Source organism: Etheostoma spectabile, chromosome 18, assembly GCF_008692095.1.
Source record: "Etheostoma spectabile isolate EspeVRDwgs_2016 chromosome 18, UIUC_Espe_1.0, whole genome shotgun sequence".
NCBI classification, from domain to species: domain Eukaryota; kingdom Metazoa; phylum Chordata; class Actinopteri; order Perciformes; family Percidae; genus Etheostoma; species Etheostoma spectabile.
The window spans coordinates 13,834,467-13,853,546 of NC_045750.1; the positions used below are offsets into that span (position 1 = coordinate 13,834,467).

A 19,080-nucleotide genomic window follows, 5' to 3' on the forward strand; every position below is an offset into this window, starting at 1 on the left:
GTGTGTGTGTGTGTGTGCCTGCCTCTGGTAAAATGTCTACAGTACATTTGATATAATGTGCTGTGTGTTTGAGAATGTAATTTAGAAATATCACTGCAACTGACACGTTAACCTTTAAAAAAAAAATCAAAAATCAAAAAGCTATTGCCCGCCAATTCCTCAAAAAAACTCACATCAAAAGGAATGAATACGAGAGTGAACGTTATCCCAGCATGCAGTGGGTGAGAAGCACTTTGAATTGTTCATTTTACATCAGGTAACATTTAATTTTTTGTGTTTTAATGCTGAAAAAATTCAATCCGTCAATTAATCTACAACTATTTCAATAATCAATTCATTTTTTAGACAAAATGCAAAATATTTCCTAGTAAGCGTCTCAATTGTAAGGATTTGCTGCTTTATTTTCACATGTTACTAAACTGAATATTTGTAGGTGTTGGACTGATTGTCAAGACATCACCGAGGGGTCCAGCAAACTTATGGATGTTTTGATAGACCAAAAAATCTATTGATTTATCAAGACAATATTCAGCAGATTAATTATTAATGGAATTTATCATTTGTTTATCAGTGTTTGTTAAAAGTGATTTGTTTTATAGTAAATCTGCAGTTTTGCATGCTTCTTTCTGTCATTGAAAATATATTTAGATGTGCAAAACCAGGTGACATCTACTCCATAGCTAGATCTACCTCTTAAAGGTCCCATTGCATAAAAATTTCGCTTTATGAGGTTTTTTAACATTAATATGAGTTCCCCCAACCTGCCTATGGTCCCCCAGTGGCTAGAAATGGTGATAGGTGTAAACCAATCTTGCTCCTTACGAGGTCATAAGGGGCAAGGTTACCTCCCCTTTCTCTGCTTTGCCCGCCCAGACAATTTGGCCGGCCCCTAAGAAAGAGACATCATGGCTTTTGAACGAGCAAAGTGGCAGTTGGTCACGGCCACACCCCCCTCCTCTCCTCCTCAAAAGCTACAGACTCAGAAATGGCACGTACTAAGGAAAGCTCATTGTGGGACTGGCTCTAGTGGCTGTAATTCTACACCAAGGCTGACTTTTGGGAAAGAGACTTCAGATACAGTATTAGGAGACCACTAAGGTCTACATAAAAGCATCCAAAGAGCCCCATGTCATGAGACCTTGAATTATCTTAGACTTAGAGTTCAGGCTAAGGCAACTGCATGTTTTGTGTATATTTTCAATATCTGTGTAATCTTTTGGTCAGATGCACATTATGTAGTTCTAATTGTAACTGTTGAATCAAATCAATCATTTAATTAAGCCTGTCCTGCATTTGATTACCCATCTGGATATTGGAGAGAGCAGCCCCATCGCTGTTTATAGCTGTTAATGCCCAGGCAGCTGACGTGATCAATAGCGTTCTGTATCTGAAAGGCAACAACCCTTCTCTTTAGCACCGATAAAGAATATGCACCTCCTTATCCACATCATGCTTTAGTCCATTAGTGGAGAATGACTCCAAATTATCTTAGATCAGCCTGAATCTCTGGCTGCCATCCATCTAAAGGCAGAGAGGCCTTGATCATGTGACTCGTTTACAATGTCCACTCTTCTTCTTCTTTACTTTCTCTTATCCTTTCTATTCCTCCTCTTTCTTCTCCTTCTCCCTCGTCCACTATCATCATATGCTCTCTATTTCTTTTTACTCTCTTCTCACTACTGATAATTTTGCAAGTCAAGAAAGTCTCAGTTTATGGTACTGTTGAAGTATAAGACAAGAAAAAGAAGAATACGTAATTAGAAAGACTACACACTTCAAAATCACATGGATGACGTCTTGCTGAAGCTACGATGTCTGTGTGTATCGTACCAGCGTGAGATCGTGCTTGTTCTTTTGGTTATCTGCTAAAAACACTTCACTAGATAAAACACATCAGGTAAGATAGCATTACATGTTTTGTGGAACAGAGCTAAGCTAGCTAGCTAGCGAGCAAGTTGATCATCAAGCTAGGTGACGTAAATTGTGTGAGACGAGAGATGTAGCCAAGTTCAAGGAGCGGTTTTGCACAAAACAAGTGGTCATGTTACAAATCTACGGCTAACTGAGACATTCTTCGGTTGAAAAATTATCTTTTGAATTGACAAACATCATATTTGTGATCATCCATGGCTCAATTCAAACAGGATAAAAAAAAATTTGCTGGCTACAAGTTAGCAATCAAACACAACAATGGTTATCAGGTGAATGGTGTTTTGAGCTAACGTTAGCAATCAATCAGCCATCGATAGCTAAGACGATTTAGAAAGGATTCTCATCTTCTGTTATTGTTTGTAATGAGAAAAGTTTATTATTTTATTATTTCATGGATTTCACAAATTTCAGTTAAATTTGCCTTTTATTTTGTAACTGCAAGCAATGGTGGCTTGCAAGCAATTGTCATAGGTTTGATGACACTTTTGTAGTTCTTTTCAACAAGTCTCAGATGCAAAATCGCAACTCGGAGGCTGAAGTGAATGGTTTCTCCCAATTAGTTTAAAACAACAATTTGACATAAACAGTGCCTGCCTTGTCTTAAATTTCAAGATTAAACTCATCTGAATAAAACTTATTCTGATTAATTGAAATGAGTTCAGTTTCTTCTATAGGCCTATATCACAGCAGACATTTTGACTTGTTATAGTCAAGCATGAAATATGGTTTTACTAATAACATTAACAATGGCCTTGTTGTATTCAAGCAAGACATGAATGTGTGAGAGTGAGACAGCATACACAGTACCAGGGCCCTGAAACCAAAGCAGCTAAATGGAATGCAGCCATGATAATATGTATTGTTTACACTTGTGCTTTGCCTACTGCAACATGCTCAAAAAAGCCCATTATTCCTCGAGGATTTCCAACAAAATAAGTGACCAAATCAGTTCTTCGAATAGACCACACAAAATGATGTATGTGCATGATGTGTTATAATTACAGTGATAATATTTAGTCAAGACGTCGGAAGTGGTTAACCAGTACACACTCCAAGAACTGACAGGGTGGAGCAGACTTGACACAGCATCTCTCATCTCGGCTTGCCGCTCCCCATCGCTTTCAGCTTGCATCATGTCAACCCGGTCTCCATTCAACATTCCAGTAGCTCTCGGCGTAGCAATTGCCCAAAGGCACTGGTCACAGATCGTTGTGTGTTTGTATGTGAGTGTATCTAACTTGCCTGTGGGACTCAGATCCCAACTCAGCCATCCTTTTATCCAGGGCTCTTCACTGCCATAAGGTGGATAAAGACATGTTTGATGTAGGATCTGTGGCACACTGTTAAAGGGGAAGCCCATTGAGCCACAAAGTGTTTTTGGTTGGTGCCACAATCCCTCGTCTTGAAATACATAAATGTTTACATACATAAAAAATTTGAGTTATATTACAATATTGTTGTACTATGTTATATTTTTATAACCTATTCCTCTCCCATAAAAGTTAAGATGCTGAGTTGAAGAGATGTTTGCTATAACAGTTTACTTTGGCGCTGTACAAATTTGCGAATGATGATTAACACAACGTTGACATCACTGTTAAACTCCCGCTGGAGCTGTGATACTTTCATTTCATGTAAATGGCAAAATAATGGCAGATTTGTGAGATGGCCTGCTGAAGTGTCCTTGAGCAAGACACTGAGTCTCTACCAGCTTTTCTATAACTGACCTGTACTACTGACCTCACTTAGGCTGAGGGAAAAGATGACTTTCTCTTTCAAAAATCTGAATCACTAGAAATACTACTAATTTAGTTATAGCCAGCAATCTGTGTGTCCCCATTGCTACCCCCCCCAGTGAGGATACAGAATATATATTTATTCCCATATATACTTTCAAAGCCACAACATGTTTTGCTTCACACAAATGCAGATTACAAAGGCTTAGCATAAATCATTTTTTGTTCTAAGTGAGTATGATTGCTACTTCTGGTATTTTCTAGTAAAAGAAGGATAACTTACATTTAAAGCATACTGACTCCTTCAGACAGGCAGGGGACTGTGCAGACCTAGAGGATTGAGAAATAAATTGATCTTTCTCGTGTCACTTTTCCGCACTTTACACTAACAGTTACACACTACAATCCGAGACAGTTATGGATGTGGAGAATCCACCAGATTAGAGATATTTGAATAGTGAGATTTCATGTAAAAAGGGAAACTCAGGTAGGACCAAAAGGCGTGAGAAATCTTCTGACCAGAGCTCCCAGATCAATATGCAGTCAGGATGGTTGTTTTCATTGTTGATTAATCTGTCAATATATATTTTTTTCAATTAATAATTTTATCTATAAAATATCTGAAACACTATAGAAAATTATCCATTACAATTTCCTACATCCGATGACAGTCCTAAATCCCAAAAATATTCAATTTACTACAATGTGAAACAAGGAAAAGCAGTAAATTCTCTAATGTAAGAAGCTTGTTTTGCAATGAATCGATCATTATAGTAGTTGCAGATTTTTGGTCAATTAACTTATTAATAAATTGACTAATCGTTGCAAGCATTAACAAGCAGGTACATTGAGTTTCTAGTGATGCATCTTAGAATTGTTTGCAACTCTTTTCAATGTTTTAGTCCTCAGAGTAACTGTTACTCCAGTTGTGCAGTGAGTCTGTACTTTCATGTCAGTATCTAGTAAAGGGCAATATTTTTTTCAAAAAATGGAAACAGACAACAGAAAGAAAGAACATGACAGTGTTTTCTAAAGTTGCGTTCACGATGGACAGAATTGTTGATATAATCTTACTGGTCCACCAAAAGGGTGGAGACAGAGCCAAACTACATGTAGAGAGAAAACAGAACAGCCATGAATCAGTAACTGCTGGAACTGCTAGCCCATTCTCACACACCCTCCACCGCTTTCCTAAGAGTAAAAAAATCAGTATCGAAGAAGAAGAAACATTTCCGCACACAGAAATTAAATTCTGTCCCGGAAGCAAGGCGGGGTGTTAGGGAGAGAAAGACACAGAGAAGCAAAGATACCAAGCTAAAGCGAGAGAGAAATTTAAATCGCCCTGATAAAGGAGGTTTAAACCTTATTGAGAGTCAATGTGCGGCCCGTCGGAGTGACTCAGGGTGTGACTCATTGCAGCTGGCATTGCCTGCACCTTACACACTTTTTCATAAACCCTCAGGCCATGTGTATGTTACGTGTCCCTCGTGCAGTCTGCTGGCTTCCACCTGTTAACAGACGATGCGTAAGCTCTGCTTCATGCTGCTCTAATGGTACGTGTGATCTTATGAATCAGCTTATGACAAGATATGCATGCAGTCTGAGCTGCTTAGCATTCCCACTAGCATGACTTAGAAAACAGATGCTGTTAAACTTGGCTAGGTTTGTATTTTTGTGTGTGTGAGAGAGATACTTCTAACCACCCACCCAAGGGATTAGTGTAAGGGTGTTTGGATGAGTCATCGGTCAAATTTCTTTGGGACGAGGGAGGGACAACATGGCCAAGTCGTCCACATGGTGTGTGCGTGTGTGTGTGTGTGTGTGTGTGTGTGTGTGTTTCCACCTGTCCCTCATTGGCTCATTTTCAGATCTCCAAATGTCTTGTCATGCAACCCTTGTAATTACCTCCTCTCTAAGCGAAGCTCCCTATGGCGCCATTTTGATGTTAGCAAGCCATTACCTGCTGTTAGCATACCACAGACTGCCATTCATTTTGACGTCGCTTTGACAGCAAATAACTTTACATCTGAAGCGTTTAAAGACTCTATTTGTCCATTGCTTATTTCTAAAGAAACACAACATTGTAGAAAAAGCTCCAGTACCTTGTAGCTCACGTTATGGCGCCAACGTTTTTTTTAGGCTAACTAATAGGCTAACTATTGTGTCATAACTACGCGACTTGCTGTTGCACAGTAAAAGAATTGCCATTACCACAGGAGAAGCTCACAGATAGTTTGGACTTCCATTAGCTGTTTAGGTTTAATTACTAATGTTAACTGGCATGTTAGTTAGCAGTAATTAGCTTGTGCCTATGTTTTCTCGTAACATGTACCCATACGCTCTCCGTCTCTGCTGATTGGGAATGAGTGAGATTTCTCTTGGCACATCTACCAGAAGACTTTCAACTTTCAGACAGGTTGCTCTCGTTACATCTAAGTCATCAAGCTCAGTTGGAGAAGCGCAGTAACGCTCAGCCATCATCGGAAAAGTGCTTCTAATATCCTTCACTGGTCTCCATCCAGAACAACGGGGTCTGTTAGTCCATTTTTTTAATTGTCTATGGTAATTACAGTTTTATGTATCTTGCAGCAACGTCTGCCTTTGGATCGTCAATTACAGATGCAGGAAAAACTTTTTGAAGATGGTGTGTGTGTGTGTGTATGTGTGTGTGTGTGTGTGTGTGTGTGTGTGTGTGTGTGATGGAAGGGGGGGGGGGGGGGGGGGGGGGGGGGGGGGTAATGATTGCCTGTGTTTCGACAGCAATGGCAGAGCGCTGAGCTTGGAACATGACCCGGGCACAGCGTCTAGCTGTTAGGCCATGCGTACGCTGCTAAACGAGCCATGAACAATCGCTATGATCTCGCCACAAATAATTCATGAGGAGCCCTGTAGAGGAGCTATGGAGCTAAAAGGGAAGTGGGGTGGGCATCAAGAAGTGGGCTGCAGCCTAAGTGTCTCAAGGGTGGGAGGCGAGGGGAGGAAGAGAGAGAGGGATCCATCTAATAAATGTGTCTGGAACAGAAAGGAAATCCCCTATTACCTACAGCGCTGACAAATATGTTTGTGCATATGTGTGTGTGTGTGTGTTTATGTGTTCCTATTTTTAAAAGCCACAGTGGGAGTGTTAACAGTGTGCATCACAATCGGTGGATGTGTCAGAGATTCTTGCAACGGCATGCACTATGTGTGTGTTGAAGACGTAATGGAGTGAGTTCTGATTTTTCTGACAGCCGTGAATCCCAAAGTGTTCACCTGTACAAGTTTTTTTTTTTAGCTGAAACCAAGTGAATATGAACTAATACATTTTACTATCAGAGAGGAAAGTTGTGGATGTAAATGTGCACAGTAAGAATTCTCATTTACTTTTTTGTGCTTGAAGTGTGAATTCTTACACATACAGTTCAAAATCAATGATAGACCATAGTATGATGCTAAACAAAAGACAAATGAGATACTGCAGATCCTAAGCCGGTGGTGAGGAAATATCAAACCAGATATCTGTACCTTGTTATATTGGCCACAATGATTACATTTCATTTAGCCATGGCTCATCTCAATCTACATATATCTACTGGATGGATGGTGCAACATTCTGTACAAACATCAATGGTCATCCGAATGACTTTGGTGATCCTACAACTTTTACTTTTGTACCACTATGACTTTTGCATTTGTGGTTCTAAGTTAGATGTCTCAACAACTGTTGGATTCATGCCAAGGAAATTATGTAGGCTACGTGATGAATTTAACTTTAATTTAACTTTTCATCTATCGCAAATTTTAATTTGTCCAATACTTCAGTTTATAACTAAATACCTGCAAAACTAATGACATATCAGCCTTGGCTGTACTTTACACCTGTTAAACATGTTAGCTTTGCCATTGTGAGCAATATAGCAGGCTGCCATTAGGATTTAGCTCTAAGCCCCGCTGTGGCCCAGTACAGCCTCCCAGAGCTGCTAACATGGCTGTAGAGACATGTTTTTTCTTGAAGATTACTGTTCCTGACGGAGGCACTACAGACCAGTGAGACATATCAGTGGAACACACAGACTAATGGAAATTGGGGGATGGAGACAAAAGGCCTGTGTAGGTCTCTGTGGCATGTCATTAGTGAGAGAGAGGGGTTGACTTGCTCCATCTGACATTTACCAGTGCAGCTGAAAATGTCATGGAATGCCAGCCTTTTCCTCTGGATATAATAGTGCCTCTTACAGCCCAGAGCTATTGATCCCAAAAAACTTTTGTCCATTTTCCCACCCCTCTCTTATTCCCCCTTGTCCACTGTCCTGAGAAAGACCACCATCCCTGCGCTCCTAAATTCCCTTTCTCTGTTTTTAATTACACCATGCATTAGCAGCTTTGGCTCAGTGGGTAGGGGATGCTAGAACAGATATTTTGTAATGTTTCGTTACAGTAAAGCGTGGATTATAACTGTGTACAATATGTTTGTGAATTTTGGCTAGAATGATTGACTGCATATTTGTCAGCCACATCTACAGCTGATGTTGTGGCAACAGTTGCTGTGTGCGGACATTTTTGTTCCATTTCTCCAGTTTCTTTCACACCTTGGGGGGGGGGGGGACTCTGGCTGTCTTTCCAGGTTAGCTAATTGACTGACTGACTACATGGACCACATAAAGGTTTGACAACTTTTTATCAGAAAAGGAGAGGGAGCTTTGTTGTGGGCCCAAAAAAAAAAAAAAAGACCAATCCGGTGTCACATTGTCACAACGTTTTGTGTGATCTCTCATTAGAACATACAGGTTTTCTTTGGCCATGAAATCATTATTTAGTGATCACAATAGAAGTCCTCTGCAAAATTCTGCAAAAACAACCTTGAATCCATTTTCTTGAGTTCAGAGCACGTGTCATATCAAAATAATGTATGCTTTTTCTTGTGGTTGTAAGATAATTGTTTTCTGATCCCAGGAAAACAAAGTGTATGTTGAGATCATTCACTATTTTGTGAGCACAAGTAAACCAAAAAAGTGAGAAGCAATTCTCTGTCAGGCTCTCCACATGCAGTACCAGATGTATTTCACGATCCCATTATCACATTAAGCTGAATGTCTATGGAGTTCTATTGTAGGAAGTGGTTAATGCTTAAATCTTAGCCAGAACAATAACCAAAAGCAATCAGACCCTACTAGACGATGCATTCTTTACAGTGCACTGCTCTCAACCTCAATTCAAATTGAACACTAATCTCTTCCCCAATAGCTAATGCAGAAGCTAATTATGTTGAAAACCACTCATAAGCATTTTCTGGTTTTGTTTGCTCTGCTGCAGTGAATTTGTACTTAAAGGAACTGAATTTAGATCCATTGTCTCTCCATTTGTTTTGGGGAGTGCTAATGTCTAGTGTATTTCTGTCATTGCTACACTTTTGTCCTCGGTTGACTGCCTTCGCATCAAGTGCTGGATTTATTTGGCCACTTTGCCAGCTCAGGCAAATACGCCCTGCAGCTACCACATATTTTCTGCAAGGGCTAAATCCAGTGTAAAGATAATTATAAACCACTATAACTGGCATACTAGTGTCAGTGATTTTCTCTCAGGGTTAACATGTTTGAAGAGTTAAAGTTGTGATTGGAGCGAATAAAAGCCAGACTGCAGTTTTCCTTGTTTTTGTTGGACAGATTTTATTGTTTTTGATGAGTTGATGTTTTTTTTTACCGTGCATTTTTTAAGTTTGCCTTGTCTTGTTCCTGTCCGCTAAATGTTTTATTCATAAAATTATCTTCTACTGTGCGTGTTAATTGGTTATGTGCACAGGAGATTGTCGCTCAGACTGCAGTTACTTTTTCGAAATTCATGTTCAAAGAAGATTATGATCTTAATTAGCTATATCACAGCCCCGGGTATGTTACATTTTTGCCCAGCAGTACACAACGCCATCAAAGCAGTGGTACAGCTTTGAAGGCAACAGGAGCTTGATTCAATTAGCTGCCACTTCTCAGCTGCATTGCCTACTGTCTCCCTGGCTTAACCAAACTCGCTTCAGTGTTATGAAACCCCATAAGTCATGAAAATAGCCAGTCCAGCTGACAATATGGCTCATGTGGTGCACTTAAGAATATGATCATTGCCATGCTTATTATATATACTGTACACACTAAAACAACTTAGATAACCACCTTCAGAGGCCAGAGAGACAATTGTCTCTTGAAAAATGTTTTTCATTTCGCCAATGCTGCTTTACACAACGTAGTCAAACTGTGTAGTAAAGCTGCTAAAAGTTATCAAGTAGTTACTTGGTGCCTAGGCAAAATAGATCTAGTTGGATGTACTTTGTAGAATGATGGGCAAGAGAAGAGGTGAAGTTTTCTGTAAGGACTTTTCTTTAGGACAATTTTTCTTCCAGCTTCTTATTTTTTTCTCAGTCATACTTACACTGGTGTTTTTTTTTTATTTGTTCCGTTTTATCACTACATCTTCCTGCGAGGTGTTTGTGTTCACAAAAGTTTATGTGGCAATCTGTCCACACGTTTTAGTTTTTGTCAAATTCTTTAAGTGTTTAATTCATTAAAACTCAACTTTATTCATCTGCAAAAATCTTAACAGTTAAACTTATCCTGAATGCAGAGCGCTATATTTTACTGTGTATTAAAAAGTGCGGCTAAGTATGCCCTCTAGTGTTGTCCAAACTCAATGTGCAGGTGTGCTGAACCGTGAAGTCATGCATTTTATTTGGGTAGCAAAGATGTAATATTGATGCCAACGAGTGTCCTTGTGCCTTTAGGGTCAATACAGTGAAATAATTAATGGATTGTCTAACTGTCTGTTCTTTCTCTCGCTACAGGTACATCCGCACCATGTACCTCGGTATACAAAGTCACCGTCAGAAGGAGAACCAGCGGCGTTTTTACTGGGCTATGATGTATGAGTATGCCGATGTCAACATGCTGCGACTGCTAGAGACCTTCTTAGAAAGCGCCCCTCAGCTGGTGCTGCAGCTCTGCATCATGATCCAGAGCAACAAGGCTGAGTGGCTGCAGTGTAAGGGCTTTCCTACGGCTCTATACGAGCAGCACTACTCTTATTTTGTTTGTGTGTAGTACAAGACATCTCTCACATTCTTCTTTTTTGCACTGTCATACTTTTGCATGATGCTGAGATGCTGTTTCTCTGAAGTTCACATATCGCTTTATTTAAAGTGTGCAATATTTTCCACCAGTGGATCTTATTTCCAACATTCATCAGTCTTGTTATTGAAACCATTTTTACAATTCCAGTTTGCTAGCGCAATACAGCTCCCCAAGGAAGGCAATGCAATCATAACAAGCGATACCCTTCCCTGTCTGGGTGTCTATAGAAATGCCATCAATACATTTTCTGAGAGGCACCATGTTGCTGCTCTGCAGATAATCCTCTATCATTTTTCATGCAGCAGGTTACTGCTATGACATATCTGCTGTCTCTTCTATTACACAAGTCTAAAGGAAACTGAAATAGTGTCTTAAATGGAGACTGTGTTGACTGAGAGACCTATGATGATCTTGGTAATAATATGGCTTTCCAAAAGGTGATAGATTGCTGTGGCTGAAATAAAAGGTACTGTATACAGTAAGTGGAATAGCCACCAAGTCAAGATTCAACTATAATTCTTTGGGTTATGCTGTATGCTTAAAATTAAACTGGATATGTCTGTCTATTTCTTTTTAGAACCATCTCACAGCATCTGTCAGTCTCACTCATTCTTCTTTTATTCTTTCCCTCCCTGTCTATATTCCCAGGTGTTTCTGCCATGTCCTCCCTCCTGTCCCTGGCCTGGGTGCTAGCGTCTTACCACAAACTCCTGCGTGATTCACGTGACGACAAGAAGAGTATGAGTTATCGAGGTGCCCTAGTGCATCTGTTCTGGCGCCTTTTTACCATCTCCTCACGGGTGCTCTCCCTTGCTCTATTTGCCTCGGTTTTCCACATCTACTTTGGCATTTTTGTGGTGCTCCATTGGTGTGCCATGGCTTTCTGGGTCATCCATGGCGGCACCGACTTCTGCATGTCAAAGTGGGAGGAGGTACTGTTCAACATGGTGGTGGGCGTGGTCTATGTCTTCTGTTGGTTCAATGTTCGTGCAGGCCGGGCGCGGTACAGAATGGTGGCCTATTACACAGTAGTACTGTTCGAGAATGCCATCCTCAGCCTCCTTTGGTATGCGTATCGTGACCCAGTCACCACTGACGCCTATGCCTCTTTTGCCCTCTGTGGCGTCTTCCTGTGCTTTGCCTCAGGTGTGGCCTGTATGGTTCTCTATTACGGGGTTCTACACCCCATGGGCCCCCGGCTGAGGGTGCTGGCCAGCTCCTGCTGTGCTGAGCTTCTGTGGGGCCTTCCATTACCCCCCGAGGCCGAGCCCATGGCTCCTACACCGGGCCCCCGTGGCTCTCAGGCCACCCCCACACGGGGTCTGGCAGGGGAACACGAAGAGTCAGATGAAACAGCCACAGACACCTGCCTTCCGGTTTTCCAGGTGAGGTCCACAGAGCCTGTGGATGCAGCTGGCAGGCCAATCCGGCCTGAGGGTCCTTTCATCAAAATAGACATGCCCAGAAAACGCTACCCAGCCTGGGATGCACACTTTGTGGATCGGCGCCTGCGTAGGACCATAAATGTGCTGCAGTACATTAGCCCAAACGCGGTGGGCATCAGGTATAGGGATGGTCCGCTTCTTTATGAACTCCTGCAGTACGAATCCTCCCTCTGAAGGCATCTCCTCCCTCAACTCTGTCACCTCCTCTCACACAATATGATGCACATGCCTTTCCTTTCTTTCATACTGCTCTTCCTCCTCTCCAAATATTATCTCAGCTCTCTCCTTCTCTCCTCTCTGATCATTCAATTTCCCTGCAGGAGCTGTGTTAGTCAAAGGAAAATCTGTCACAACAGTCTAAACACGCAGTCATGATTTATTTTTGGAAAAAAGCATACCTTACAGAGAGAGAGAATTTTGAACCTACAGTATCTGATGTGATATACAGTATACAGAAGTACCATATAAATCCCTCTACATTGATAGAGGAAGGTTCTGTATGAGTGTGTAGATAACATATGAATGTTTCATTATGAAATGTGTTTAATGCATTATATTGTATTGGTGATTAAACCTGTGAATACTTGTGAAGGGCATATTGTATGTCCCTGTGACATGGGACCGGCGCAAAGCCTGATGGGAATGATGGAGGAGAGTCCCAGAGGGGGCAGGTCTTTGCACATCCCAACATTTACTGCCATTGTATATGTCAATTATTGAAATGTATGATAATGTTTACCAAGTCCTTAGCCCATGAATTAAAAAGCACTAAAATGTCCATCACAATACTGTACATTGCAGAAAGGACACAATCAAAGATGTGTCTTAGAGAAGCATTTCAAAAATGGATTTTCCCTCTGTGAGCTTACGTGGCTCAAGTGTATCCTGGCTGTACTATTTCTGTTCAAAATCCTTAATTGTAATCGCATCATGTATGGAAGAAAAAAGAACACTGACCTTCAATCGGTTCCAGTCACACATTTAACTTCTACAGTGCATATTGCCCTCCAGTGGAGGCATGCTGTAAGAGCACATCTTACTTGGTCATTTTTGCAGTAGTACCCGAGTTAAAAAACAACAGTGAAACAAATGTAGAATGTAGTTGACATGAGCACAACATTTTCTAAATTGGTGGGTAGATAATTATAATAAAAATACATTCCAAAGCCTTTTTCTAAAAGATTGTAAGTGTCTAGTAAGTAAAGGGTAGAAGGGTAAAAATGTGTGTTAACACATTTTTGTTTGAAGTGCAAAGACAGCTTTCAAGGAATCCTCCACCATTCCCTTCTGAATCCTAGAAAGTACTCCCTAATACAACTTCCCTGTTTTGTTTTCCTATCAACAAATGTTTTAGGTTGATTAATATATGCTCATTGGGTGCAAAGACTTGTAATAAGTTCTTGAAAAAAAAAACAGTTGTGAGAAAATATTTCTATGCTATTATACTTCAGTGCGTATTTGTGTCCACATTTATAGTCATTGACATAACTATATTTTGCCAGACCACACACTTTTTTACATAGCTAAAAATGTGTTCAGTGCAGTGTTAAAAGTTATTCTCCTCAACATCAGTGTGCCCTCCTAGAGGTTATACTGTTCGGGCACCAGCTAGCGCAGTTGAAACAAAGCCAAATCACATCTAACAGTACTGTCTTTCCAAGTTATCTGCCCCCTTGAACCAGTAGAATTAGTCCTTGCAAAACGTGTGCCATCTATAGGCCAGATAAACATCTCCCAGATCTACGTGCAGGAGCTCTCCATTACGGATACCTCTGTATTCACTCATGACAAAAATGAAATCAAATTTCAAAAACATGCCCTCTAAGTCACTTGACTTACATTTCCAGAAAGGGCTACGGAACAATTCAAAGGGAAAATGAATGCATTTCATACTCCAAGTTTATGTACTTACTCAATGATTCATCCGAATATATAATGTGTGTTTTTTTACATTGCAGTGTCTGGCATGACTTTAGTATGAGGCATTAATACAAATGCACCCAACAAGGGGTGCCCAAGAGCCCTACACAAAACAGAGATTTCTTTCTCCTGGCTCACTGGCTTTCTGCCTAGCTGTGGCCACATGCGCCTGCTAACATCGTACTGTAAAAGGCAGATGCCATGTAAGTCCAGGTCAAAGGTAAGAGGGTTTTTTTTTGCCAGGGGTGGAAAAGAACACGAGGACAGATTGTGATAAAGGGCTTGACTGGAGCATATGTGTATGATTCCTTGTATGCTTGTGTGGGAAAGAGTGTTAACTTCTTAGCACATACTGTTCAACCTACAGCATGTATTAGGGGATCCAATTTTTTCTTGTGTGGTGGTGGTGTGTTCGCATACTTGTCTTGTGTGTCTTCTCAGCCCTTTCTCACAGTTCTGTTCTCTCGCCGATTGTTCGGCTCCATCCTCGGTTGCTGCTCCACCCTCTTCCCCATCTCTTCGGTGCTGGGCCTTGGTGCACTCCCCGTGAAACACTCACACTCTCTGGTAACTGAACAATGGGGTTTGAGGCTGAACAACTGGAGATCCTGACATGAGAACATGCAATGAGGTACACTGCCATAACCAAGAGCTTCAACATCCAGGGTCTTCCACCCTTCAGCTTAAAAGCGATGTTCAGCCCTGAGTAATTGAGAACTGTTGGGTCAGCTAGGGTGGAGAAAACAACCATCACATCATGTGTATAGATGTACATGAGTATGCAAACAACCAACTTGTTCATTGTTTACCATAGTAGCCAGAGTAGTTCCTCTCTGTTGTAGTGAATGAACAGCCATGTTAATAGTTAGTCAATTAATGAATAATAGGTATTGTCAAACTAAAAAAAAATAAACTAAGCAAAACAGCCAATAAAGGGGTTCCTCAGGACCAACAAACAAGACCACTGAACCAGCTGACTCAGGGGTATCTCAATGCAGTTCACATCCCCAGGCATGTCCTCAAGGGTCTCCATTTTTTCCTTAACACATTGCATCCTGGACCACTCCTCGGCTGGGATTGTATCACTAAATTATGATTTGCATGTTTGTTTTCTTGGGAATATTATACGTTTTTGTGGTAGTTGGCTGCCTGGCATATGGTGCATCCTTTCTAAACACTGCTGACCTTTTTGAGACGTGGACACATGTCCAAATCAGGTGCAAATACACTGTGATTCATTCATTTGTGTGTGTGTGTGTGTGTGTGTGTCTGTGTCTGTGTGTGACAACGGTATTATATGGCATCATTGTGTATAACTGCGCTGCATTTTGGCTGCATAAAACGCAGAGTATTTATGCTTGCTTAACTGTTTCATTAGAATAGTAATGGCGGTTAGTTACACTCATTGATTTTAATTTTACAGTGCAAAGAGTCTACAAGTCTGAATTTTTCATGAAATATGCAGTATATTTTACATATTGCTACAGAACCATTATAGTTTTACCATATTCTGTATCTAGTAAAAAGGATTAGCTAAAAGCTAGTTAATAAATGGGTTTTGATTTTTCCTTAAAATTATACACGGGTTTCAAGAGCTAAAGTACACAAGAGTGCAAGTAAAAGCCGTTACTCTACAGTGTTGTAGTTAGGCTGCCACACTTTATACTATAATCAAAGAAAATCCCCTACAGAGATTTGTTTCTGTCAGGTTACCTGCCCAGTTCCAAATCCCTCGACAGCCACAACACACAGCAAGAACCTTTGAACAACAAGCTTGTTCTTCTCAGTCCTTGTTGAGCCTTTTCACTTTGGGTGCTTTAATCCAGCCATGGCAGCCAGGTCCGCAAACAACAATGCCAACGTCTTTCTTTACTTGTTTCATGTGCCAGCACATTCACCAAGACGATGACAACACCAAACAATATTCTTCTTGTCGGTCTCCGCAAAGCAGACCAAGCCAAGTTCTCAATACTGACAGCTCACACCTTAGTCGACAACACCATTTAATTTACTGTTTCATCCAAGTTGTCATCAACAGGACTGCACTGTTTCGTAGTTACAGTGTTACAATTAAACTTCACAATGTGACAGAACCAAGTGGTGGTTACAGTGTGAAACCCAGTTATTGGCTCTCTCAAAGACATAGGAGAAAAGGTATGGCAATACTGAACATCTTCTGTACTTGAACGTAGGGTTCCTTATAGTTATTACACTTGAGCAAGCTGATTACACAACAGCCCCAGTTGATTCAGCAAGTTACAAATTAGCAGTTTGGACTGGGCTCAAAAGCATTAGTTTTGGACTGTTTGATGGATAGTCTTAACAAATGCCAGCCACGATACCAAGCGATTTGGTCAATGATTGTTTTGTACTTTCTGTCTATGCCTTTACATCTTCTTCTGTCTTGCAATGATGAATGATTTGTAGTGCCAAGACGTAAACTTTGTGTCTTTTGTCTCGTGTGAAGAAAAAAAAACATTGTCTCGCCAAAATAATAACGCCTGCAGTTGGAGTAAAACATAGAGGAAGTCAATGATGACAAAATGCGCAAAAAAAAATCACTCATGTTGCATATTCTTACAATGGAATGATGAAACAGGCCCGATCACTGATTCACTTTTAAATAACCTCATTTCCTGGTTTTCCAACCACCTCCCAGCATGCCTTTAGAAGTCATTGTGAGGTGACCCTCAACATTTAGCATGTAAGTGCTCTCGACTGCACAACAAACCCTCTGATTTCTGCATTAATGTGTAGCAGCAGGTCACTGTAGTGTTTGACTTGGTTTAAGTCTGTACCTTTGTGTCATGACCATCTGTTTGACCACTGGAGCAGTATGTTCAGATGATAAAACGGTGCATTTTGTTCTTTTACTTTTGATCCTTCTTTGATTTCTGTTAATAACCTGGTGCTGAATTTAAAAGGTGCTACCACTGTGGACTGCAGTCCACTTTTTAGCTTTCTGATAGCAGCCTTACGGTTGACTGAGAGGGCCTGCGCCCCGCAAACTTGCAGTCTCAAAATGCTCTAGAGCTAGCACCTCAAATCCACACAGTTTACAGCAGAACTAAACTCTCAATGGTGCCATTTTGATTTTCCAACCTGCACAAAAAACAACATTTACTCTGTTTATATATACTTTAATATACTGGTTTCAGCATACTGTATGTTTTAATTTGACTATGATTCTATCTGCACTAGGATTTTTTTCTTTCTTTTTCTCTGAGAGACTGAAACTGGCAGATGATAAAATGCATCACTTTGGCAAACGCACAGGAGCACAAATGTACTATTGCTAATGGAATTTGGAGGAAAAAAATCAAATAGAATGTGATTGCTGTGTTGTAAATTCCTGTCATCTATATGTCCTAAATCTGTGTGTATCTATTTTTGTTGTTATTGTAGAATTGGCTGTAATATTTTGTTTTTAAAATGGATTTGATATTCCAATGAAGCGACTATGGTTGTCATATTAATTGCTGCTGATTTTTGAAATTGTTATCGAAGGTGTTGGGAAATATTGTTTTGTTTATATTCAATCATTTCTAGATTGTGTTAGCTTGTTGGTGTATTTCACAAATCTATCAGGATACTCCCTAGACTACATGATTTACCCGGGGTATTCCAAAAGTTGGCATAATGTCAGTAAGCAAATTCGCTACAATCTGTAGCATCTTTATGAAAGTGTACTCAGACAACCTATGTTGTAACTGAGAACATATAAGGAAAGATTTCTTTGTTGTTGTTGAATATCAAATGTAAGTAAATTGTTTCATGGAATCCCCGTTTTTAAAAAAAAAAAGAAGAAAAAAAAGCCAAAACTGATGTCCTATTTATGGGAACAATATGAATATTATTAATAACATATGGTGCTACAGTTCTTTTTGTATGTTTTGGTTTTTAGATGAAAAGAGAAATATTATGCTGAAAATGTAATGTTAAGCCTTACTGTAGATTCATATATCAGACTGTTCATCCCAGAAGAGAAAATAAATATAGTATTTGAAAGTGCAACATAGCAGTACTGTATTTACATGCCCGTTTCCCATTTCTACAGATCAAAAACAATATACGGCTTGCAAAGGTGTAAATGTGAGCCTACACACAGTACATGCGTACTAATGTAATGCTTTACATTAAGCAATTTAGCATGTGAATACTTCATTTAGCTAATTAAAAGGCCTGCACACAGGTGTTTTTATTTAGTTTGATTAGACCTCTGCAGGTTAAAGACTTTCTTTAACTGTCTATGGTTAAATATGTGTGGCAAAATGAATAAAAACAGCTGTGTGGTTTGACTAAGGCTGTGTAGGGGCTTTTCATATATTCATTTTCTACCCACAACATTTTTATTTTTTATTATTTATTATTACATTTCCCTGCATTGTTTTGTACTAGTGCAATCAAACTTTTGAGTGTTGTATCAATGCATGTTTCTGTCTTTCTCAATTGTCTCACCTGCCTCTTTCTGCTGCTGTCTTGATTTTCGGTCTACAATCTTGTTCTAGTAAAACAGGGATAGTACACAGCAACTATAAACAGCGTGTAAAGATAAATTGTTACTCAATCATCTTACAAACGTTACGAGTGACAGACTTGTGTCAGGGCAAGATATTCACTTATCTTAGCAGAAAAGAACAAATCAGTCATTTAAAACAGCTGCATTACATGTTAGGTCTGCTAGTTCAACATGGCTTACACACTTAAACAGAAAGGAGTTACCTGTGCTTTTTCTGATACTTAAAGTAGCCTATCTTTACTCTAAAAGATAAAAAGCCTATTGTTTACCTGTGCATGTTTAATTGATGAACAAAAGTGAGATTTGAGGCTTTACTAAAGTGTGCAGAAGTGTCAAAAACTCGAATCCTTTCTAGAAAATTATAGGGGGAGTCCAAAGCAAGAAGACAACAAAACAAAATAAATAAATATAAGTAATGAAACAACGAAAAGGCGTGT

General features: G+C 40.0%; 1 protein-coding gene across 1 annotated transcript in view; it reads left to right on the top strand.

Moving 5' to 3' along the window:
• xkr6b (XK, Kell blood group complex subunit-related family, member 6b) overlaps positions 1–18,138 on the top strand; it is a 53,392-nt gene extending 35,254 nt beyond the window's left edge. Inside the window, exons 2-3 of the mRNA XM_032543160.1 lie at positions 10,474–10,670; positions 11,408–18,138. Of these exons, the coding sequence (XP_032399051.1) occupies positions 10,474–10,670; positions 11,408–12,378 (1,168 nt within the window). The 3' untranslated portion in view covers positions 12,379–18,138. The remainder of the gene's footprint in view (positions 1–10,473; positions 10,671–11,407) is intronic.
• The last annotated feature ends 942 nt before the right edge of the window (positions 18,139–19,080 follow it).